The sequence below is a fragment of the Castor canadensis genome, chromosome 8, assembly GCF_047511655.1.
Source record: "Castor canadensis chromosome 8, mCasCan1.hap1v2, whole genome shotgun sequence".
Lineage (NCBI taxonomy): Eukaryota > Metazoa > Chordata > Mammalia > Rodentia > Castoridae > Castor > Castor canadensis.
In genome coordinates, this window is record NC_133393.1 from 60198904 (window position 1) to 60225439 (window position 26536).

Genomic DNA, 26536 nt, shown 5'->3' on the forward strand with positions numbered 1-26536 from the left:
TGAAATTATGTTATTTGCAAGTAAATGGATGGAACTGGAGAACTTCATGTTAAACAAAGCTCAAAACATCAAAGGTTGCATGTTTTCTTTTATATGTGGAAGCTAGACCTGTAAGTTAAATGTATATATAGAAACATGTAAGATTATATACACACACACACATATAGTGACAGAACAAAATTGTATTGAGTCTGTCTAAAGGAGCTACAGGAAGTGGGAGAGAAAAAGAGAATGTTAGAGGATGAAAAATATTGAAACAACTCACTAAACATGAATATAATATAATGCACTATACAGTAAGCTGCTAACTATTAGGGGAGCATGGTAATAGAGACTAAGTAAGTAACAGAGGGGAGGGGTTTAATTTGATAAAAGCATGATATAAACAGACCTGAAGTAACAAGGCGAAAGCCCCTTGGACTATTAATATACACTTAATTTTAAAAAATGAAGGGCAGGAAGGTAAAATAGGTGGGTGGGTACCAGTGGGAGGGGGTGGGCATAAGAAAAGGGAGAGCAGATTAATATGGTGGATGTATTTTGTATTCATATATGAAAATAGAAGAATGAAACCTGTTGGAATTGTTCTAAGAAGGAGAGGAAGTGAGAAGAGAGAGAATGATGGAGAGGGTAAATCTAAGATACACTGTAAGCACATATGTAAATATCACAATGTATTCCCCTGTACAACTATTATATGTTAATAAAATCATTTTAAAAAGTGGCCTCAATTACTTTCTTCAAAACCTCAGAAATACCTTCAAAATAACTCTTTATACTTTTCCATGGTGCAACCCCTATTGCCCACATTCAGTTCAGATGAAAGTTTAAGTCAAAGTTGGAATCACCTTGGGCATTTCAACAGGACAGTATTCAACCAATAATGAATATGGAGCATCAGGGTAGCAATCCAGCTTGGCCGTAACCCTGACACTTTGACCTAATTAAGGCCTTGTGAGGGTGTCTGCCCTGTTTTCCTGGCATGATGAGGAGAAAAACAAACCAGAGAATTACAAAGTCCTGGGGCTAGCCTGTAATCTCACCTGGAAGTATGAACTTCCTGAACCCACGTGGCAGGTGCTATACAACATCAAACACCTACCTTACCCTTGACCACCAAAGTGAAAAGTCTTTTTATATCAGTTACTTGTAGTTATCAAACATTATAAATACATAGTCAAGCACAAAGATGTAATAACTGTTAGCATCTAGCCTTCGTGCCCACATTCTTAAAATATTTTTATTACAGAATATTTCAAGTACATGTAAAATGAGAGGGCCTAGCTTGATGAAACCATGTACATGTTGCTTATTTCAACAGTTATTAACTCACCATAAATGTTATTTGACTTAATATTTTCCCGGGTTCTATTTCTTTGCATTAGTTTCTAGTTGTCTTCCCTGTTTCCCATCTTCATTTTGTTTTGTTCTTTTTTACTGAGCTCTGCTGTCTTATCTAAATCCAAAACCAACACACAAGCTATGATTTGCCACAATTGTACTTATCTGTAACACAGCAACTTATTTTGGATGTAACATGCCCAAACCAGGATGGCATCTAAATTAAAATGGGAAGACAAAATGTAGTTCTCTTATAAGGAAAATAAATGTTAAATAGTTAGTGTAATATTATTACATATATACAAATCCCATCTAGTCAATACACTTGTTTTTAAAACAGGTTTAAAAAATTGTCCCACAGTCTGGATTTCATAATTCTGTTTTTAAAAAATTTATTATCAAGGAAGAACATTTAGGCTGAGCACACTAAATCTCCTTTAATTAAGCGTTACCTCGAGCCGCCAAAAGAAGTATCTAGTACAGGTGCTCTGTGTCTTCACCAGTATTGCATCTCCACCCCTGCGTGTAAACATTTAGTGTACGCCTGCTCTCCAGTGGGCACACACTGAAGATCGAGATAAGACTTGAATCCTTCTCCGTGAATCCTGCAGTCATATTTCATTTGAGCCCAACACAATAAGGCATCTCACACTGCCACGTCTCCAAAGAGCCAGAGAGTACACCACCAGCAATGTTGGAAATCAACCTACCTGGCAGAGGCAGTGTTCTGCTCCCAAGTCCTCTCATCATGAGACAGGATGAGGACAGGTGGGCAGTGAGGCTCCACCCTTTGCTGTGGATAATGATCTCAGGGTAACACTGGCTGCTGCTTGAGCACCCCTTCCCTTTGCCCACTGCCTCTAGTGTATAGTAGCACCTCTAACTCTGCGTCAGTCTTGCAAACAGCGCACTTATTTTTTCTCTCCTCATTTTCTATTGCAGTGCAAAAGAGAAAATAAGAACCCCAGGCAACAAGAACAACCTTTTGAAGCCCTCTATTTATTCCCAACATCACATCATTATCTCTTTTAAAAGAGGGAAAAAAAAAATCACATACACCTTGTCATGTCCAAAAGGCTGAACTGAGCCCCTCAGCTAGACATGACATCAGCTCATTAAATGCTGTCAGATGTGCTGGATGTGGTAGCTCACATCTGTAATCCAGTTACTTGGGAGGATTGTGGTTCCCAGGTCAACCTGGGCAAAGAGTTAGTGAGACCCCCAACTCAAATAACAAGCTGGGCGTGGTGGCACATACATGTGGTCCCAGCTATCCAGAAGGCACAGGTGGGAGAATCATGGTCTGAGGCCAGTCCTAGGCAACAATGCAGACCCTATCTGAAAAATGACTAAAGCAAAAGATGGGGGCATGGGGTATGGCTCAAGTGGTAGAGCACCTGCCTAGTAAGAGCAAGGTGCTGAGTTCAAACTTAGTACTGCAAAAACAAATCAAAACAAAAAACCTTGATTGCCAAGGCCTAAAAACATCCCCTAGAGGCCCATGAAGAGAAAGGCTGATCAGAGAGCAGCAGGGATGGGAGGATGGTAGGAAGGAACAGAGTGTCAACTGGGACTGGGGGGAACGGCCAGCAGCACAGGAGAGAACGTGTACTACAGTTGAACTCTTTTGTATTTTTACACAAACTTCTGCATTTGGAATTGATACCATTTAATTTTCTGGGATGTAGAAATAAGATGGAAATACATTTTGATGATTTAACAGACCGTAAGCCAGTCAGTAATGCCTTTCCTTATTTATACACTACTTATCTCAATAAGAGATATAACTACAAAGGAAGTAAATGTTTCTTAAGGGTTATCACCCTTAGTGTTCTCACACATTTTGTTGAAAATTGTATTTTTGTAACCTCTGCTGACTTTGAGACTGCCTCATAATTAAGATTGCTGAATAACCAGCCGATTTGGGATTTCACCGTCTCAGCCCTTGCTAATATGCTCCAAGGTCCTGATTCTCATTGTAAGGACGTGCCAGGGTGAGTCAGTACAAACAAACTCTGTGCTGGGCCCCAACAACTAGTACTTTTCTACTTGCCTTCTTAAATCCAGAGAATGAGAACGCATGTAACTCTCCATTATTAATATTCATGTTAACACATGATAACATTTCACAATTAGAGCAGAAAATTCTAGTCTGCCTTGGAAACTGAACAAATATGTTGTATTTAATAGTTTTATTTTTTTAACCAGAGGAGACGAATTTCTGAATCTTAAAATAAATTTCTCCTAGAAGACACCTACAGTTATGGATATACTATGAGAAAACATTCATGCTTACAGACTTACTGTCCTTTACTGTAACAGAGTCCTGGTGTTTCTATTTTCTTTCTTTTCCCCCTTTCCTTCCTTTTGATTCAGAGTCCCGATATGTAGTCAAGGCTGGCCTCAAACTCATGATTATCCTGCTTCTGCCTGGGATTACAGGCATGTGAGCTTCTGATCATATAAAACAATTAACCAGGCAGCAACAATTAGTAGTGAAGAAACAACTGAAACCAGGGCATCTCCCTGGCCTGTCCAAAATAATAACTAGAAATGCAGATGCCCAGTTGTACTAATGAAAAGATTAGCATCAGTCTTAAAGTACATGGACTCTCAACTTGGCCATCATTAAACATGAATAAAAACTTAATTATGAGCCAGGCACCAGTGGCTCATGCCTGTAGTCCTAGGTACTCAGGAAGCAGAGATCAGGAGGATCATAGTTCGAAGCCAGCCTCAGCAAATACTCAAGAAACCCTACCTTAAAAAATACCCAACACAAAAAAAAAAAAGGCTGGTGGAGTGGCTCAAGTGGTAGAGAGCCTGCCTAGCAAGCATGAGGTCCTGAATTCAAACCCCAGTACCACAAAAAAAAAAAAAAGACTTACTTATATAACTGGCACCATTAACAAGTGTTTCTAAAATATTGGTGGAAGCTTCTCGGCAGTCTGAGAAATGTCTATCTTTTTGTCACAAGAAGTAAACTATGTATGGATGTATAAATCCATTAATAATCTTATTTCCTTATAACTAGACAACTCACTTTCCTTCAGTGCAAAGGGATCCTGTTAAGTATTTTCTCTTTAAGATCCCCTCTCATTACCTTGGTGACTGGCCACCTGCCATTGACAAACATGGGCTCCTTACTATGCTGTGTGGCAGAAACCACTGTCCACGTTTTATAGATGAGGAAACTGAGACACAGAGCTTAAGATACATTTCCAAAGTCACACAAGCATTTATGAGTTAGAGATAACATGTAAATTCAGGTCTGCTTCCTGGTCCAGAAACACCCTGCTTTCTTTGACATTCACTTTTTTTTGGTACTGCTAGGCAGGCGCTCTAGGCCACTCCAACAGCCTGCCGTTGCTTTTTTTATATCAGGCTTTCCTTTGTTATTTAAGAAATTTCTCCATTATAATAATTTTTTCTCTTTTTTCCCCTCTCTTTTGTTTTTGTTGTTGCTTTTATTTTTTTCCATGTCCAGCATAAAGGAGGAATATGCGAGGACCCTGTGTTCCCTCCATGCTAAAATGCTATCCACTGTTATCTCACTATTGACTTTATTTTTAATTGTAGTAAAATACACTTATAAAATTTACTATCTTAAATGTACAAGTCAGTATTATTACATACATTTACACTGTTTTGCAAATACCACCATCATCCATCTAAAGAATACTTTCTATCTAGCAAAACTGAATCTCCACCTCATTAAATATCTCCCCATTCCCTCCTTCCCTCAGCCACTGGCAATCAACATTCTACTTTCTGTCTCTATGAATTTAACTATTCTAAGTATTCTATTAACAAAAAGGAATAGTGCCAGTGGTTCACATCTGTAATCTTAGCTACTTGGGAGGCTAAGATTGGGATGATCATGGTTTGAGGCCAGCCTGGGCAAAAAAAGTTCACGAGACCCCCCATCTCAAGTAATAACTACATGTGGTGCTGTATGCCTATTATCCCAGCTATAAAGGGTAGCATAAAATAGGAGGATCACAGTCTAGGCAGGCCTGGGGAGAAAGGCAAGATACTATCTGAAAAACAGAGGAAAAAAAGGCTGGAAAGGCATGTCCTCCAGTGGTAGAGTGCCTGCATAGCAAATGCAAAGCCCTGAGTTCAAACACCAGTACCTCAAAGAGAGAGAAGAAAAAACAAATCCCAGCTAAAAAGAGAAAGAATAACAAAATATATACTTAGTATGTACAAAAGTAACGAAAGCTCAGAGAAAAATATGAAGTAAAGAGAAAGAAAGAAAATTTTAGATAGGATGGCACAGGAAGGCCTCACTGAGAGCACAGCTTTTGAGTAAACACCAGAAGAATGAGAGAAGCTAGCCAAACAGCTAACTGGAGACAGAGCTTTCTAGTCTGTGAACAGGAAGTGCATGTTTGAGGGTTAGTGATGTCACCATTGCAGTTTCTAAAGACATGTTCTAACTTACACTTGGTTGTCATCATGATCACTCTTTTTGCCATTACCAGAACAGATTAAGTGCACTTAATGGAAATATTTTGGGCACAAGTCAAAAATCCAACCATTGGTGGCCTCTGAAAGTGACTAAGAAAAGGTTCTTCTACAAGAGGAAATTTCTTTCTTACTATATGCTAAAGTCAGAAAAACATGGAATAAAGAGGGGATGAAAGAGAAAGTAGAAATAGGCTAATAAATATGGCAGGAAACACTGAGCATGAAAAAAAATCTCCAAAGAAATCAGCAAACCGGGACCCTTAACTGTCCGTGGGAGATACTCACAGAGCAAATATAAAGTATTTCAACACTATCTGTACTTGTTAGGGCTGTGTAGCGGTGTACCACCACTACAGACAGGTCATCCTATATGCACTGAGAATTGGAGAGGCAAATGGCATGGACAGAGACCATCCAGCTCAGGACAGGTGGGGCACCAGCAGTTGTGAGAAATCACATGCAAACATTTTAGCTGTGGGGTGTGCTGCACAGTGTCCCAGAGCAAGTGGCTCTCACTTCCACCATGATCCAGAAGCAGACCTTGATCCTTTCACAATCTCCATTAGTTTCAATAGAAACAATCAAATCATAAGCATATCCCTGCATCTTACCGAAAACTGAGCATCCCTTAAATACTTAGATCACATTCCCCATCCTTCTTCTTTTGTCTCTTTTTGTCACATTCTTTAGATTTCCCGTGTTCGACGTATATTAAAACCATGGTGTATATCATGGTGTCCAGAAAAAGGGCAGCTCAGTCATGTCATCCAGTTGTGAGCTGGATGCCTAGAAAGAGGCCCTGTTGGTTGTTGGTCAGTGACACCACTTAAAGTCAAACTCCACAGCCTAACTGGAAACCTGGACTTGATGCAATGGCACAAACCACTAGATGGCACTTCTTACCAAATACACTACAGACCTCTATTACTTTTTGAAGTGTCTGCTCATTATGCTTTTCATTTAGAATTGCCACTGAGTCCTTTTTAGTGAACATTTCATTATGACTGCAAAAGTATCTATTATGAGCAAGGTCCTTTCCCTTACAGGACTACTAGTTTTAAGTTACATTAGATCACCCAAGCCCTACCTAAAAAACAGCCCACTTTTATAGGCAAAATCAGGTGACCTGTGGCAAGAGGAATTGGGATTTCATCAGTGATAAAAAAGAAGCTAACCTATTTCCCTGTATTTTTTTCATATTCCAATCAGCTATTCTATGCTCCGAATTTTGAAATAAGCAACAAAAGATCCATAGCATAGATAAGTAACATGCAGACATCTACCATTTGACTCTGAAGCCACTCAATCAATGTTTCTGCTGTTGAATCTGGGATCTGGCATCTCAAGCCTTCTTTCTCATCTGTTTCCATCATCTCTAACAATCCACGCAGGTCTTCCACAAGGTGCAGAGCTCGCAAACTTCCCATGAATGGAGAGGTAGGAGACTGACAATCAAAAAGCCCATTGGAATACTCAAGAGCCTTAGAACCTACGTTAAAAAAAATCAGAGAGAGAAATATGATTTATGTTACATAAAACACCAGAGATGAAGGAGGTAAAACCAGTCTAGTCACAAGGAATAATCAAACAAGAACAGGGAAAAGATAATAATTCAATCATATAAATCTCTCCAAGCCGTAGTTATTGATTGGAAAAACAAAACCACATAACTGATGGTAAATACCAGTGGCCCAACAATGAGGTCAGTTGTGTTATAGAAGAAAAAGAGCATAGTGGGTTTTGGGGTGAGGTGTGCTGGTCTCAGGAAATAATGGGTAAGAAGGTGGCAGGTCAGAAGAGCCATTCCTTCCAGAAAACACAACTTTTAGAGACCACAAAGCTTCAAATTCCCTGAAAAGGAGATATGCACTGAGGTAGAAAATTCCACAGCATAATTTTGAAGGTAAAGAGCCAGTTCCCCATTAACTTACCAGTATTTAATCTCTGAAGTTCAGTGAATTACATGTGTACATTGTATACCTATATGTATGAGCACAAGTACATTAAGCATTTTTCCATATTTTGTTTGCAATGCAGTATCAAAGGTTTGTGCTAACATGAGCTTTAAAAAAGGTTCGCAACTATTTTTGCTTTAGATTACTTAAAGAGAAAAGCAATTCCACTATTTTAATTCAGACAACTGACCCATAGCTATTCTGAAAGCAATCATACATAACTTTTCATCTCTTTGATTTTTATTTCCTGGTCTGTCAAATATACATGCTACTTTTATACCTAAATAGCAGTTACTATATTTATGCTATAAGTTCTTATAATTGGGTGAAGCCAATGTGTGCATTTTCTCTCCCATTGGCTGCCTGACTTGATCAAGTCTACTGATGGATTCAGGAATTCTCTTTCAGCCAGTTCATCCCATTGATCTTGTTAACACTGAACCAAAAATCTGCCCAACTATACTAAAGACACTGTTAAAATGTCAGATGTAGTGCTGAGTTTCACATAACCCTCTGGATTAATCCCCTCAGGAATCCCATATGGTTGAGATGAGAATCCAGAAAAGGTATAAATTGAGGAAGGTATGTCATTAGGCGGGAGGAGCAAGAGAGCATCAAAATCCATACAAGTTACAGGGTTCTTTCTATTCCAGCAGTTTTAAGTATTAAGATCACCTGATATTAAAAAATGCATATCCCCATGACAGCCTTCCACTTCATTAAGTCGCCTTCATAGGACTATGTAGGCATAGGGATTTAGAAAGTCTCCAGGCATTTATAATCATCTTTCCTCCTTTTATTGATGTCAACTTGAATAAACCCAGGTCCTACCCACTCACAATGCTTCTCACTGGTTTAGCTTGAGGTGGGACCTAGAAAAATCTTTATTTTTCTTAATTACTATAATGTGTGTCTTGAAGTCCTGCTGGAGCTAGGAAACAAACACACTAATCTAATAGAGCATATAGCCCTTCAAATACTATTCCAGTAAGATCACTCTAATCTCCAGAGGAGGTAAAAATGAAGTTGATTTGCTAGGAAATACAAGCATAACAAACTATGTTATGCCACTTCTCTCAGGAGAAAAAGAAACTTCTGAATGGAAAGTCACCTTCTTTGATTAGACCCTCAAAACAGAGAGGGTCAAATTGATGACCAGAAAAGATAAGCAGATGGGACCAGGACAACGAGACTCCAGGAATGGGAGGACTCAACCGTATCTGACTCGAACATCAGGTGGGGTGACAACCCTGAATAGCACATACTTAATCCTCTCTTCATTGGAATGGGTCCTAAATACAAGTACTTCTTTTGACACAAAATACTGTAATGTGATGAAGGCCACAACAAGGTTCACCTCCTCGCCAGCCACTCTGCCATGGTGAGAAGACAAGATGTGCTAATTTTGCTTCTGCTGTTTCCTACCCAGAAAGCTGCTGAAGGCTCCTGACAAGGTAATACTACAACGAGTTCTGTATTTACAAAGGAGATTCTGGAGGTCCAGAGATGGTGGGACTACAGCAAGAAAGTGAAAGTCCTAAGGAGGGTGACTTGGTCACAGCAAGATACTCAAAGCCCAGGCAGGACAGATTCTAGACAGGAAGAATGAGAAAGGTAGCACCTGGGAAGAGGCAGAACTGATAGGACATCATTAATTAAATGGGGGACACCAAGGACAAAGGTCCAAAATGATTAGAATTTCTGTTTTAGAAAATTGTAGCCAGAGGTCTATGAGATGAATATAGGTACTGGCCATTAGAGGAACTTCTGAGGAAAGATAACAATCTTGTGCGTGTGTGTGTGTGTGTGTGTGTGTGTGTGTTGTAGACAAGCACAGAGATTGAAGCTGGGGCCTCATGTGCTAAACATGTACTTTACAACTGAGCTTTACCTCAATGTTTTAAATGATGACACTGTTGTGTCATAGGACATTTCAGGGAGAGATCTGGCTGGCAGACAGGGACCTGAAGCTTAGCAAAGAACCTGGAAAGCAAGATATAAGAGCCACTGGTGAATGCTGAATTCAAGGGAACAGAGCTGCATCTCTCCAAGCATGGTCCAGCAGCTACCTGCAGTAGAGCGGAATGAGATGCAGATTCTTTAGCCTTGATCAGAAGCCTAGGGTAGAACTGGAATTTCTGACATTTTAAAATAAAATTTGAGACTGATAGAAATTGGAGAAGAGGTATAAAGATGAAACCATGGGGAACCTAAAGGCAGTATAGACATCCAAAAAGTAAAAATAAGAGGGTGAAAAGATAGAAGAGTTGTAATGAAAAAGCCAAGGGAGCAGAATAAATGTCATGACCTCATCCTTTAGAAGATGAAGATTACCTGCTATAATCCCATCCATCTGCTCCAGTGCTGCAGCCAGCATGTCACTTGCATCACTCATCATTTTCTTATTTGTTGAGGGCAAATTCCAACCTAGATCTGAAAAAAATGATGATGTTATTACTACATTGTTTAAGTGACACATGCTTGCTAGTGAGTCTGCTATTCAATTTCAAATTAAAATTCTACTTAGTAGTCAGGGAGAGAGAGAGGGAGAAAGAGGAGAGAGAGACTAGAAATAGTGGAGCTGAATTAACTGAATCATTTAGCTGATTGGCCATGGCCAATCACCTACTGTAGTGTAATACCACATCTATACCTGTATCAGTTAATAAAATAAGTAATATATGGTTCTTGCACTCAAGGTTGTTTAAGTTCGGGGGGTATAGCTCAATGATAGAGCACTTGCCTAGAATGAGTAAGGCCCTGGGCTCAGTCCCCAGCACTGTAATACATACATAAATCCCAGTAAAGTGGTATCCACACTGAATCTGTAAAAGGCACGGGGGTGGGAGTGGGGCTGTGGAAGTTTGCTGGGGGTCATGAGGGGTGTTGAAATACAAGACTTCTTCCCCCTGTACCAGTCGCACCCAATCTCTGCCCTCTTAATTTTGCTTTTTAAAATCTCTGTAAGAGTTTACCACAAGAATTATGTAAGAAAAGTGTTCAGTAACATATATATAGCTGTCCCTTGGCAACCCCAGGGGATTGGTTCCAGAAACTCTCTTGAATACCAAAATCCATGGATTCTCAAGTGCCTTATATAAATGACGTAGCATTTATCAACTCTTAAGTTGATACAAGAAAGAGTAGGAAATACTCTGGAGTTAGTAGGCATAGGTAAGAACTTTCTCAATGAAACCCCAGCAGCACAGCAACTAAGAGATAGCATAGATAAATGGGGCCTCATAAAACTAAAAAGCTTCTGTTCATCAAAAGAAATGGTCTCTAAACAGAAGAGAACACCCACAGAGTGGGAGAAAATATTTGCCAGCTATACATCAAAGGACTGATAACCAGAATATACAGGGAACTTAAAAAACTAAATTCTCCCAAAACTAATGAACCAATAAAGAAATGGGCACGTGAACTAAACAGAACTTTCTCAAAAGAAGAAATTCAAATGGCCAGAAAACACATGAAAAAATGCTCACCATCTCTAGCAATAAAGGAAATGCAAATTAAAACCACGCTAAGATTCCACCTCACCCGTTAGAATAGCCATCATCAGCAACACCACCAACAACAGGTGTTGGCGAGGATGCGGGGAAAAAGGAACCCTCTTACACTGTTGGTGGGAATGTAGACTAGTACAACCACTCTGGAAAAAAATTTGGAGGCTACTTAAAAAGCTGGACATCAATCTACCATTTGATCCAGCAATACCACTCTTGGGGATATACCCAAAAGACTGTTACTCCAGAGGCACCTGCACATCCATGTTTATTGCGGCACTATTCACAATAGCCAAGTTATGGAAACAGCCAAGATGCCCCAGCACTGACGAATGGATTAAGAAAATGTGGTATCTATACACAATGGAATTCTATGCAGCCATGAAGAAGAACGAAATGTTATCATTCGCTGGTAAATGGATGGAATTGGAGAACATCATTCTGAGTGAGGTTAGCCTGGCCCAAAAGACCAAAAATCGTACATTCTCCCTCATATGTGAACATTAGATCAAGGCAAACACAACAAGGGGATTGGACTATGAGCACATGATAAAAGCGAGAGCACACAAGGAAGGGGTGAGGATAGGTAAGACACCTAAAAAACTAGCTAGCATTTGTTGCCCTTAACACAGAGAAACTAAAGCAGATACCTTAAAAGCAACTGAGGCCAATAGGAAAAGGGGAACAGGTACTAGAGAAAAGGTTAGATCAAAAAGAATTAACCTAGAAGGTAACACACAGGCACAGGAAATCAATGTGAGTCAATGCCCTGTATAGCTATCCTTATCTCAACCAGCAAAAACCCTTGTTCCTTCCTATTATTGCTTATACTCTCTCTACAACAAAATTAGAAATAAGGGCAAAATAGTTTCTGCTGGGTATTGGGGGAGGGAGAGGGAGGGGGTGGAGTGGGTGGTAAGGGAGGGGGTGGGGGCAGGGGGGAGAAATGAACCAAGCCTTGTATGCACATATGAATAATAAAAGAAAAATGAAAAAAACAAACAAAAAAAAAGGAAAGGGTAAAGACATGAACAAACTTTTAAAAGAAAAGGAAATAAATTTGTGAAGAGATGCTTAATGTCATTAATAATCAAGGAATTTAAGAGTGTGATATTGTTTTATACCCAATGAGCAAAACTCCCAAAACATCAAAAATTGACACTTCAAAGCACTGTAGATGATGTAGGTTTAGAGAATCTCATATAAAATTTGGGTGGGCTATAAAATGGCTTCTTAAAATGGCTTAACTACTTCGACAAATAGTGTGGTGCTATCATCTAAAATTAAACATCCTCATTCATTTTCATACAGTAATATGCCTTCCAATGTATCTACCAAGAACAGTACATAAATGCTCACATAAGGAATCTTTACAAAAACAAAAATATGGAAATAACCCAAATGTCCATCAACATCAGAGGGGATGAATAAACTGGTCTAATCACAGGATGGCATGACACACAGTTGTCAAAACAAACTAAAAGCACTGTATGTGCACTATGGACAAATCTGCAATACAATAATAAATTAAAAAGGAAGCTTCCAAAGTTGAGCGTCAGTAGCTTACACCTATAATCCTAGCTACTTTCGAAGCTGAGTTTGGGAGGATTGTGGCTTGAGGTCAGTCAGGGCAAACAGTTCACAAGATCCCATCTCCAAAATAACCAGAGCAGAATGGACTGGAGGTGTGGAAAAAAACTACAATTCTTCCTCTCTCTCCTTCCCTCTCTCTCTCTGCCTCTCTCTATTTCTTCCTCTCTCTCTTTCTCCCCCCACCCCACACACATTTTCTCCTTTTAAATATACAACTCAGCTAGTGAAAGTCCCTGAACTCATTCTCTAGGCACTGTAACCTGACAGTGATATAGGGAATACTATTCCTACTGGATGTAATTGGATTCTGTAACTTTAAGATGCAAGTTAACCAGAAGATTTAAAGAAAAGATATAGAAGGGTATTGAGAAAGAAAGGTTAAAGGAAAGAGAGTACTTTAGGATGAGAAAGGATTCTGTTTAAAAAAAAAAAAAGTGTTTGGCCTCCAGGATTGTCCCAAAATGTACATAAAGGATAAGGACAACCTCCTACCCTCAAAAGTACAGAGTAAATCATCATGAATGGACAGAGTAAGTTGTCATAATGGTGCAGAGTAGGTCATCATAAAAAGATGGAGACTTACATAAAGACTATGTAAGTAATTAAGTTGACTGTAACCTAAGAATTATATAAAAGATTTTCTAAGATCAAAATTTAATGTGCTGATGTTAAAGTAGAACATAATTCTCAATGTCCATAACAACAAGATTATCTTTAAAATATTCTGGTTTTGATAACATTTACAAAAAACTGACTTAAAGAAAAGGTTTTGGTTTGTCAAGATAACCATCAGGAATTTTTAATACTATAGGTTGGTAAAAGAATTTACTAAGACAGGTGAAAAAAGCAAAATTTATTAAAACACAGAGAGGCAATGAGCAGCTGAGCACAGGGAGTGCTGCTGTACTGATACAAGAATTGGGATAAATTTATGTAAAGCAAAGTAAAAACAAAGCAAAATTTCACTCCCTGAATGGAATTATAAAAAGACTCAAAAAGAAAACATTGCGATTTCCACAAAATAAGGTTGTATCATTAACTCTAAGAAACTGGGGCTACGCTTCCTCAACTCCTTCCACATGACAGGTAGAGAAAATTTTTTGGCCTTGGATGGCCAGACTAGGCCTGTTGTTTGGGAGGCTTCAATGGCTACAGGTCAGCAGGACATTGTTGTATGTTACAGCCATCTGTTAACGTTAGCAATCTAGCACGTGATTCCTTGTCAACATCTAAGCCACCATTCTAAGCCACACTAAGGTCTCATGAACATTTACTTGTGTTCTCTGTTGATTTTTGTCAGGGTTTTGACTACTGAGAAAACTAAGTTATCAAGTCTTCTAGATGACCTCATAATTATGGATAAACAACTGTTGTCTTGGGTGACTCTACTGCAGTTAGTGGCCTTTATGTGTCTGTGACTAGACTATTTGGTGTCAGTGATATGCCTCTCCTAACTAATGGAAAATCTAGGGTTTTAAATTTTGTCAGTGCTGTATACCCGTTATCTGACCTATTAAAAGATTCAGGGTTTTACTCCAAGGGTGACAAGTTAAAGCCTTCTAAAATGCAAAATTTAAAAGAAAAAAAAAAAAACTACCTAGCTGGTATGCTCCAAATTAAGACTTAATGCTAGCCTTTTACAGGTTTTAGTGCATGTGTTCCTAACTGTAACAAGGAAAAATTAATAATACAATGCTGCCAATCATAATAATCATCCTAAAATACTATGGCAGTCTTTCTACCAATTCTTGGTGCATGCATCCTTTATTTGTTTAAGTTTCTTCTTGAAGATTGGAAACAATTAAGTTCCAGATGGTAATGGAGGCAAAGACACACACCAGAGACTTCTTCCTGGTACCATGGACCCCCTTGGCAGACCCCTTCGTCACCTCATGACTAACTGTCCAAGGGCCATCACCCCTTGTTAGCCTGAAGCAGTCAGAAAAAACATTGCCTTTTCCCTGACAGAAGTCAGGGATACCTCTGGAGAGGGGAGAGTATAAGGGGAATAATGAAAGAGGTGACCCCATTTTGGATGAGAGAGGCGCTTTAGAAGCAGACATGTAAAAGGGGCAAATTTCTCATAGAAATAATATGCCTCTAACCAAAATAACAAAATGCAGCTATAAGATGTGGACCCCAAGGCCAGGACAAACTGACCAGACCATCTATAAATGTTCTATTCCGTAAGTTGGGGGGAACAGATAGGTTCAGTGAGAAGTTGACTTGGCACCAACCAATCACAAATATAGTTTTACGGTGGACTAGTTGTACCTAAGCCAGTTAGTGCCTAAATTATCTTCTAGACATCAGCCATTGTATGGCTTAGCCCTTTCACTAAGTCCCACCCACCAGGGAGCTTTGTTATCCTTTCAATAAACTTTGTGCCTTGCTTTACTCTTAACTCCTGGTCCAGCATTTTCAATCATGAACTACACCAGGACACTTCAGATCAACAATTCAGTACCTTTTGTTTACCTCACTAAGTTCCAACCCTCTATAACTTTTCAGATCTGAAGGCATCTCCCCAGAGAGGTCTTTTCTGGTCACCCCCATGCTACTCCCAGCCTGGCTACATAAGGTGCCCCTCTTGACCTTCATACCATTATCCTTCAATTATTTGGTTCACTGAACATCCTGCCCTATTACAGACTATGTCTACCAACAGTCTCTATATTCATCAAGGACAGGAACCATTTTAGACACCCACATGATAAGAGGGAAGTAACTCCCATGGCGTTCGTCCTTATGCCCTCAAGAGAGACATTCTTCAACCTGCCTTGTTGTATGTACAGAACAAGGGGATGGATCCTATGATTCCCTATCCCTTTGTCTTTTTACACTTCTAGCTGCAAGTTGGTTCCTCTGTTGCTGTGGTAACCAATAGTTCTGGAACACAGACTTTAAGCAATCAGCTTTTTAGTTACTGAGACTTGGATCTAAAGAATTTCTAATATTCTGTTGTCTTCTCTCAGGTAGGCAGTCATTAGAGTAGGGCATGACAGACCCTGTGTTATTTGTGGGATGTGTGTGTTTATGTGACTTCCACTTACTGGGGTTTCATATAAAAAGCTGGACTTAGATTGTAGGAGGGTAGGCATTGAAATTGATACTACTTTTCTGGAAAGCAATTTGGTATCAACTATTATAAGACTTCAAAATACTTGTGATCTGTGGTAGATTGTTCTGATGTACAGGAATAAAATGATGCAGAGCTTTATGGACAAGGTATATCAATACAGATTTACACCTACTGACCATTTTTTTTCTTTTATTATTCATATGTGCTTACAAGGCTTGGTTCATTTCTCCCCCCTGCCCCCACCCCCTCCCTTACCACCCACTCCGCCCCCTCCCTCTCCCCCCCTCAATACCCAGCAGAAACTATTTTGCCCTTATTTCTAATTTTGTTGTAGAGAGAGTATAAGCAATAATAGGAAGGAACAAGGGTTTTTGCTGGTTGAGATAAGGATAGCTATATAGGGCATTGACTCACATTGATTTCCTGTGCGTGTGTGTTACCTTCTAGGTTAATTCTTTTTGATCTAACCTTTTCTCTAGTACCTGTTCCCCTTTTCCTATTGGCCTCAGTTGCTTTAAGGTATCTGCTTTAGTTTCTCTGCGTTGAGGGCAACAAATGCTAGCTAGTTTTTTAGGTGTCTTACCTATCCTCACCCCTTCCTTGTGTGCTCTCGCTTTTATCATGTGCTCATAGTCCAATCCCCTTGTTTACACCTACTGATCATTAATAAGACCACTGTGGTCTTAATAATCTAATAGACATCAATCACCTAACCTACTGGCCATTACTAGGTAAATACCTCAGTAGTTAAGAATTAAAATGGCTGTGTGTGTAGGTGTATAATAGCCTGTGCCATAAAATTTAATAATTTGAGTTTCTTTTGATGTGATATCAACATACATATGTGTATTGGATCTTTGCACACATGCTAACATGAATACAATATATTAAAAAAAGGAAATCCATCAATCTCAATCTATGAGGTTATCACTGTTAGATGGTTGGATCTTAGACATATTTATTTTCACCTTCACACTTTCCTATAATTTTTAAATTGTATACACTTATATTTTGCTTTTATTTAAATTCTTTCAAATGATGAGAGATGTCAGATGGAGATACTCAGTAGAAGGTTATTGTATAATTAAATCAGTTTTCAAGGGGGTAGAACTGCCTCTTCTGACCTTCAATAGAAAGTACAAACTTAGGACAAACTTCTATCTGAATGGGAGAGTTCCAAATAGAAAAGTGCACAGATCACATTGTCGCTTAAGGACTTACCTCTCTTCTCCTCACTATCCATTTTTTTCTTATGAAGTTCCGAGTCAAGGGAGAAGTGAGACAGGAGCCCTTGAGAGCCATGACAACCTCACCCTCCAGCAGTGACTACACTGACACAGAGGATGACGATGTTTGGGAATCCAAATCTGACCTGAACCTCTCTGTGGGCTACTTCCCCTATGATGACCCCTTTTCTTATGAGGACCCAACCTCCTATGAAGACACAACTTCTGTGGATTCTCCAGTTCACTTCCTCCCTCCTGTCCAAGGGAAAGGGTGGACTAAGAGTATCAGACTCGTCAAGAGACAAGATCAGATTGAGGATGACCCAGGGCAGTTTTGCAAACTAAGAATCACCCTAGCCTGGGATGTTGACGTGGGCCCTGACCAGGCAGACCCAGCAGCTAACTGGAATCTAAATAGAGACCACCACTGGATGGACAAGTGGCCACAAGAGCGGACAAAACTGACTCCCTGCAAATTGGATGATCTAACACGAAAATTTGAGACATTTCTAGAAGATCAGAATAATGACAAAAATGATGATTCCTTGTTCACTGAATCTCGTCAGGAGAAAGATTTCCAGCTGTCCACCAGCTCCCTTTCTCATATGGCTCAGATCAGCCACAAAGAACATGATGCTTGTCAAGTTTTACCCAAGTGCAAACCACCAGAAAATAGAAAAGTCATTCAGCTCCCAGAGATATCTCCTCGGTCTAAGGAACATGAACTTCTTGTGAACACAATGATGCCACATAGGAAAGCAAAGGACAGCTTGGTAAGAGGACCAGGTTGGACAGTAGAGCCTTACTACCTGCTGTGAAGCAGGGTGGGCCCCAGTTGTCTGAAATGACTAGCAGGGGGAGAAGGATGACAGCAAGGAAAGGGGTCAGGGTGGAGTTGTAGGGAAAATCCTGAGGAGCACTGAGGGGAAGAGGGTAGGAACAAGAAACGATAATAATAATGTGATTACAAAAGTGTGTGCATTTAAGTATTAATGGGTATTATAAAATTGTGTTTACACTTGGGCTGCTTTTGGTAACTGAATTCTGGGTCCATAAGTGAGTAAATACTGATTCCATTGCTGTCAACAAGACTTGTTTCTAATTTTCTTTCTTTTGTGGGCAGGCAGTAAGCCAGGCTACTGAAAACCAAAGGACAAGCATGACAGAGACCTCCTCAATTTCTGCTGAGCAGCCAGAGGAGGACACTCTTCCAGACACACACATTGCATCCTGTCTGAACCTCAGGAGGGCCTTCCACTGGCTGAGGCAGCATGTCCTTGCCTCCCTCAAGAAGAGGAAAGAGCATGCTGACAAGGACCAGACGAGATGGTACCAAAAGATTCTGAAGAGTCACCCTTTTAGAAGCAACACAATCATGCCTCAAGAATGCCTCGACTCATGACCCCCTTCATCTCCACATTTTTACACTTTTTTATAGCCCTTTTCCACAATCCCTTGGAATTTATATATTTGTTCCCAATAAATAAGTGTTTTTGTTATCCATATCTTCCTTTTCTAGCCTATCTTGACTCAGGCTGAAAGTATGTTACCTAGAAAACTGAAACTCATTTCCTGGAAATTTTAAGCAGTATGCTTCCTAAATGGAAGGGATTTGTTGACTTTGATCATTAAGATAGATTTTGTTTTCATTTTAGTAAAATTTATGGCAACCTATTTTTGGGGGTGGTGGTAATGGGGGTTTGAACTCATGGCCTCACACTTGCTACGAAGGTACTCTACCACTTAAGTCAGGCATGTCCTCAGACCTTTTTTGCTTTAGTTTATTTTTTAGGTAGGGTCTCATGTTTTTGCTGGCAAAAGATCCTGTTACCTATGCCTCTCACACAGCTGGGAGGACAGACACTGCTATCATGCCCAGATTATGGGTTTTGGTGGGGGTCTTCCTAACTTTTTGCCAGGTCTGGCCTTGAACTTTGATCCTCCTGATCTCTGCCTCTCAAATAGCTGAGATTACAGATGTGAACCACTACACTCAATCTATGGTTTTTAGGAGAGAGGGAATGGGGGAGGTAGAAAAGAAAAGCAGAAGAGAGCAAGTATGTTGAATTGCCCTGATACAAATTGGAAAGTTTGGTTTTTACTACAGCTAGATGTTGAATGGCTTAAGGGGAGATACCAAATGACCATTATGATCAGGTTGTTTGATACTTTACTGTATCTGGCAGGAATAGTACTCCAACATGGCATAGGTAAGCCCATACATTCAACACATACATACATGTTGTATCTACCACATGCCAGAAGCTGGTGCAGGCACTAGGTACTTTCATTTTACTGAACACCCTCCATTTCCATATTTAGATTCCTATCAAGTCCATCTCATGGAGCAGACAAGGTGAGAAATTGGAGCAGACCCTTCCTTCTCAATCCAATTTTACCAATGCCTCTGGCATCCACAACTTTTCAGAGAGCAATTGGACTATAAAACCTCACTGACAGCTCTATCTAGGCATAAATATATTCTTGTCAGTGACAACATCCAACTAACTACTTTTTGTGCCCCCAAAATAAACAGAGTACTAATTCAATTAAGCATATCATCAATTTCAATATCACATTTTTAAAGCGATTACTTGCTCCCAGATTGAAATTCTGTTACTACTGACTGATCCAACAATGACCTACAGACAGATAAGAGTCCAGTAGAGTTTGAAATTACAAACGTACCATGCACATATAGTTGCTTTTCATGGCATCCCACCAAATAAAATGTTGTGATGCTCATACTTGTGAGAGTCAGAAAACAAGAAAACTATCCCCAAATCAGACAAAATTATAAGCAATACATAAAGCACAGCACTATCTATTCAGTGGTTATCAGATTCCTAGCAGTGCTAGATTCCTGGCATAGGACACATAGAGGTAAAACAGATACACCAAAACAATCTAGTAACTGACTAATAGTTTCATAACAACAGTGAAATTGTTGAATAAAATGTTCAATTTGTATTTTTATAGGATGACTCATGCCTAGCAAGAATTGGGCCTCCTCCCATTTCTTCTACTGCCAGGTCTCAAATACTTCAAGCCATTTCCTCAAGAGAAAACATGCCAGATGAAAGAATGTCATGCCTGGTAAGGTGTGCCCTCCTCCACACAGTAAAACCACAGTCTGGATACTTCAAGTGCTAAATTCCAAACTTGATGCCATCAGTCAGAGATAGTCTACCTTGTAAAGCACACATCATCTTCAACTATGAAACATGGCTACTGAGTAAGCAGCATAGATATAAATAATTATGCTGGCTTGAAAGACACATACACCACGTCAGCTTAGTCACACGAAGAACAATTTCTATAGCTTCATGGTGAAAGTCTTTCATTTTTATTATTATTATCAAATGTCTAGGCTGTCAGGGATTTCCAAAAGTTACTCATTGTTCTTCTACTTCTAAAAAGGTCAAGCCGACCCACTCTAATTTGTAGGTTAACTGATGGACACCTAGAGTCAAGATCACTGCTCTGGTTGTGTAGGTCATGCCCTGCACAAGGGCCTGCCTTCACCTGAGCCACTGCATGGCAAAATCTAGTCAGCCAGATTCTGCACAGGGCCTGCATTTGTCTGGAAGGGGCATTATTTTCTAGTGTGCCAAAGTCTCTATGGATGAGCAGTGGCACTTTATCAACACCTATTACTCACCTTTAACCACAATAAAAACATCTTCTGAAAGTGTCCACTCACCCTCTTCTCCATGGATGCCCTTGGGAAATATACCCTTGGATATACATATAAGATTACCTAAGTGAAGGGCACTGGATTTAAACACCTTTAGTTCAGGAAGTGAAATACTCCCTGGGACTGCAATGTAAGGAACAAAGGCACAGGGATAACTCCAAATGATGCTGGAATGAAAGTGTGAGAGAGAAGGAGGGTTGTCCAGGATGAGGTGAGCCTGCAACACAGGAAGAAGAGACAGGTGATGCTGCTATCAGGGAGAACACTTGGGGAGGAGCACATTTGGGGGTAAAGGTCATGAGACCTTGTTAAGAGTCAAGATTTCCATAAAGGACTGGGTATTGTGGAACTAAAATATGATACACCACACTTACATTTTCAAAATAATATCTGAGAAATTCACTTATGTTCAGAGCATCAGCACCACTGTCACTACATGCTGCACGTAAAATCTGTGATTCCCAAATTATTCTCCAAGGCCACATTCCTGTGTCCATCCCCAGAATAATCCAGTTAGAGCAGCTGTTTTGAGAGGAATGAAATCTCAGAAGAAAAAGGGGGAAATAGTTCACGTGGTAGGAGTTCAAGGTCAGATAACAGTCTAACAATCAACCCTTCCCTAATTCTTTCCACCACAATTTGTTCCCATCAGAACCTATGGATTTTTTATTAATCAAGACAACACATTCATTAAGAGCAGTGGTTCTCAATGTGTCTCCAGACCAGCATAACTTGTTAGAAAGGCAAACTCTCAGGCTCCACCAGACCTACTGAACCAGAAACTTTCTGGATGGAGCCAGAAATGCATGTTTTAACAAGTCCTCCAGGTGACTCGGATGGATGCACACTTGAGTTCAGGAACCACTGACAGTGATCAACTAGATTTTCTTCCTATCTGCTTCTACCTATTTATTACAATTGTTTTCCTGGTTAAAAAAGTATATTCAGTGTCTAAGTGAAGTTCCTTTCTCAGGTAATACCCTCCCGGTTGGATCTCACACACCTCTCCCTGTTGGATGTCCCAATGTAGTGGACATCCAGTTTTGTCTCAGGTAACCTGAATATTACCTATATCCCCGAGTCAAATGTTGGTGGCACTGCCCTCCTGCTCTGTACTCCTTTACTTCCTACTGGCTGTACCACTCTTGGCAAATACCCTTGTACCCTAAATTCTGTTAGCATATTCCCAACAGGTGTCTTGTCTTTTACCTGAATTCATCACAGCATCCTGCATATCCAGAAAACCTAGTAAAAGTCTAAGTGGTGGTTCTAGGCCAGGGTTTCTCAAGGAGAGAACGGATAGAAAGGCACAGGAATGCATTTTGGCAGTGCACATTCTGGACCCCATTCCCAGTCTATTGTACCAGAAATTCCTAGAAATAGAGGAATGGATCCATATTTTCAACCCACATTGAAATTTACAGTTTATCCACTGCTTCTTGGATTAACAGCACACTAAGATAACCCTAAACTAAAGTGAAACAAACTGACAAGGGGTTATTTTGTTCCTAGCCAGTGATCCCCTTGTTAAATGCTTTCTGTGGGTTGTGAAGATTTAAAACAACCACATCATACTTTGGGCTCTAAGATTTAGTCTAAGAATACTGTGGGTTAATTTTCTAACCAGATAGGTCTTCCCCAGTCCAAACTGATGGCATTTTTCAATAGTAATTAATTTTACCTTTTTTAATTTCAGCCTAGATATCTACACTTTAAGACCATTTTGAAGATATCTTTGGCCTTTCTATCTTAGACTTATTCATATGTAACTTGTCAAAATTTATGTGACATTTAGCAAAAATGAAACACGGAACTCAGGTAAAAATGGAAAATATCCAAATAGTTATCAAATAAAATGACATTATTTTCAACAAGTATTGAACTCTTCTATAGTGAAAACAATTTCCTAATTTAGTTATGAAAATTAAACTTACTCTCCCACAGTCAGCTGTCTTACAAGTTCCTCCTACCAGTGGGCATGTGTGCACAGCCAACACCCTAAAAATGCCTACAGACACATCCACTATCAAAATAGTACAAACCACACTATAAGATAGAAGCAGAAGGACGTCAAAGAGACAAATGATTTTTAATACTGTTGCAGGAGAAATAGATGCAAACAAGAGAGAAAATGAAAAGCTCTTTCCTAAAATTAGTACTAGCTCTGCCTCAAAACAATTGGTACTCACTTTCATCTTCTCAAAAACACACAAATCCTTTTTCTTTAAAAACAGTACTAAATTTTCATCAGTCCTACCCATCACACTAATCTGTGTGATGGAAAAACACAAAATACAATGTACACACAGCACACACACACACACACACACCTGAAATTTATGAAGAGTATTAGCCTGGGGTGAATCTGAAAAATGCTCCCACCTTTTACTTTAGGAACTTGACAATGGAATTTCCAAATTCCATTTCAGAGATTAATTTTAAGATGATAGTTTTTTAAACATATGTTCATGTGTGGCACATATACTGGCTCACTGTAGAAAATTTTCAATTAAGGCAGAAGTTATATACAGTAAAAAGTGCCCTTTGTAAGTGTACAGTTCAACAAGTATACAGTTCAACAATGTATACAGTTGTATAATCATCACCAAAGCTGTGTTGTCTGAATAGAGTTGCCACATGTGGCTGACCACGTGAAGTGAAGGCAATCCAAAATCAAATGTGCTATAAGTACAAAATATACACCTCCACTTATTTTTAAAAGTCTTATCTATAGCTATTATCAATCAACATCATCATCTTTAACACATTTGCAAGATGGTAAGCCATCACAATTGCATCTTGGGCAACGAACTGTCTTCCTAGGGATTTGCACAGGTGATTCCTAATTGAATAGGGACCATTATGCACACCCTTGCACACAAACAACAGCATCTATTCACAGAGCTGCAGGAGATACTGCAGTGTAAGCCAGAGCTTATATTTACTTAGCCTCAGGAAGGGTAGAGAATGCTTTATCTGTGCTAATAGGCTGGACTGAAATGCAAAGCATTTGAACAGCAAATCACTTGAGGGAAGGGGTAGCAATGGCAGGATGTTCTGGCCAGCAGGCAGGTCTATTAGTGGGAACTCTGTGGTGGTTAATGCCAGTGTCCAGAGAGATGCAGAGGTGCCCAGCCCTCATCTTGCCTCACTTCCCTGGCCTTGCCAGCTCCCGTTCTGTTTTTCTTCTGATCCCTCCTAGTTAAAGTGAAGTGAATTATTATTTATAATAGTCATTCATGTCACCTGTTCCTACCCACCTTCATTTTTTCACTCATTCTTCAGATAGTCTACAATCTTTCTGAATTTCCAGAATATCTTTCTCTGAACTTGGGGTCTTTCTCAGACATTCAACCTTAAGCAATTCCAGCCCTCACTTCCACTTCCACCCTTTCTTTGCAGTCCTCTAGAGAACTAGAACTAAGATTTTCACATTTTAAGCACTTTACTTAAATCTTTTAAGGAAAGGTCATAAAATGCCAACTTCTCACTCTTATCTGTGGTTTCTTATTTCCTGGGGAGTCTACATCCTCTATGTCCCTCAAACTTTTTTTTTTTTTTTTTTAGTAAAAAACTTTTTCCACGAAGGAGATTGTCTCTACCCAATTTAGAATGGTGTTGGCTTCCAACAATTTCTCTCTGAATTCTGAACAACCAGATTAGATGACATATTTCACCAGACCTACCTAAGTCCCAAAGGATTCTTTCTGGGCATTTCCTCTCTGAAGGCAGAGTGCACTAGAAATGAAAAGTCTCCAATGTGACACTCATGCTCTCGGTATATTGGGAAAGGAAGATAACTGATTGGTTCGTAACTTCAACTGCTATAGTGGTGCAGGAATTCCACGCTCAGGTACCATGTTCTACAAGAACATGGATCCACCTACCCTGTGTGGAGATGACAGTCAAGTAATCACAAAAATGGAAATATAACTATTTAATACACAGGATTTTGATATACAATAAGGGTTGAAAACTAGTCCACATGTGAAATTTTAGAATAAAACAAAAACATTTCCTCAGAGGAAATACAAGACAGAGGAAGCAGTTGTTTTCCTCAATTATGGAATGAAAATTAACCACTTATGGAGGATCCCATAAGTACAGTCTCTAATCATCCTAAAAACCCTGCAAGGAAGACATCATCTCTCTATTTTATAGATTTGACAAAGATTAAAAATCCTATACATGGCAGGACAGAGGGTCTAGAACCTAAATGATAGGCACATAGTTGTTGAATTTTTTAAATGCAAAAATGCAGAAAGTATTCTGACAGAGAACTAGAAGAGTTCAATAGATTGCCAGTATTACATGAGGCACTATCAGACTTGGCCTAAATATATGAATCTGACAGTAGGAAATAAACCATTGAAATGATTTACATTTAGTTCTTACCTTAGAAACTGACACATCAATTCAGCATCTGACACTATCATTCATCAGACTGGCCACAAGACATTGGGGATTCAATCAAACAAGCTTAAAATGAGTTCAATACCTTCAATGCCTACTGGAAAGAATCATTTGACAATTTATACACATAGGATTACACTGTGAACTTTCAAAGTATGGGTTGCTGTGACATGGGGGTGATAATTATTTTTAACTGATACCCTAGAGTAGTTAGCATTCAAAAATGACTAATCAGAAGCTCATGTAAATAGAAAACCATAGTTTTCAGCCATAGTGTGTTTCCCTCTGATGAACACCAGAGGGCTATTACTTAGCATAATGTCTGTAGCAACTTATTTTCATTGATAAAATGGTGTTCATGCTCACCATGGGCTTTGAGTATTATACAGACATTCCCACAATAGTACAAAATGGAATTAAGATTCATACAGTCCAGTGGTCTAAACCTTTGGAAGTGCTGCCCTTAGTGCTGTCTAGAGGTGGAATTACAAAATAGTGACTATAGTTAGTAAATATTCTGTTATATACTTGAATTTTGCTGAGAAAAAAAATCTTGTCAGCCCCCACACACATCACAGTTAAAATGTATACCAAATCACATTGTGCACTTTAAATATATACATTTTTTATTTGTCAATCATACCTCAACAAAGGTGGGGGAAAAGAATGATGCCTTTGGGTGAAGATTCCAACAAGTCTTGTTTTTAGATGCTTTAGAGGAAATTTTGTCATCTCATCCTGAGAGGAAAGTTAGCCAAATATTGATATAGGGTCCCCTTGGTCTTTAATAAAACTTCCTTTCCTTCAAAGTGCAGTCCAAATGCACAAAGGGACATTCTAGAGCAGCTCTGTCTATGAGGTCTCTCGCTGATGATAGGAGTGCTTTTCTGCCCTGTTTAATAAAGTAGTCACTAGTACATTGGTTGCTGATCACCTCAAATGGGGCTAAGTAACTAAACAATTTGTGTGTGTATGGTCCTGAAGATCAAACCCAGGGCCTCATGCATGCTAGGCAAGCACTCCTCCAATCCCAGCAACACCTCAACTCCTCCCCACCCCCACCCAGGGTCTAACTCTTACACATTGAGATGCACAGAAATGAGTAACATTTTAAACACATGGTCTTAACTAAATGGCATTATACTGTGAATATTATTGTGCTAAAGAAGCGTTTTCACTCTGCAATTTATCACCGGCTTCTGGCAGCCAGTTCCTGTGAGCTATAGATGCTTAACAAACCTCACGAA

General features: G+C 39.4%; 2 protein-coding genes across 12 annotated transcripts in view; one reads left to right on the top strand and one right to left on the bottom strand.

The window, feature by feature from the left end:
* Ppfibp1 (PPFIA binding protein 1) overlaps positions 1-26536 on the bottom strand; it is a 145263-nt gene that overhangs the window by 47507 nt on the left and 71220 nt on the right. For all 11 annotated transcript variants that reach the window (XM_074083042.1, XM_074083048.1, XM_020184268.2 and 8 more), the window contains 2 exons: positions 10104-10202; positions 7098-7303 (listed from right to left, as the gene is read on the bottom strand). In XM_074083042.1, coding sequence (XP_073939143.1) covers positions 7098-7303; positions 10104-10167 — 270 coding nt within the window. In that variant the 5' untranslated portion in view covers positions 10168-10202. Of the gene's footprint in view, positions 1-7097; positions 7304-10103; positions 10203-26536 lie in introns of those variants that run through there.
* On the top strand, positions 17254-18581 carry C8H12orf71 (chromosome 8 C12orf71 homolog). Its single transcript, XM_074084844.1, has 2 exons — positions 17254-17952; positions 18303-18581. The coding sequence occupies exons 1-2, from the start codon at positions 17254-17256 to the stop codon at positions 18579-18581; spliced, it is 978 nt and encodes a 325-aa protein (XP_073940945.1).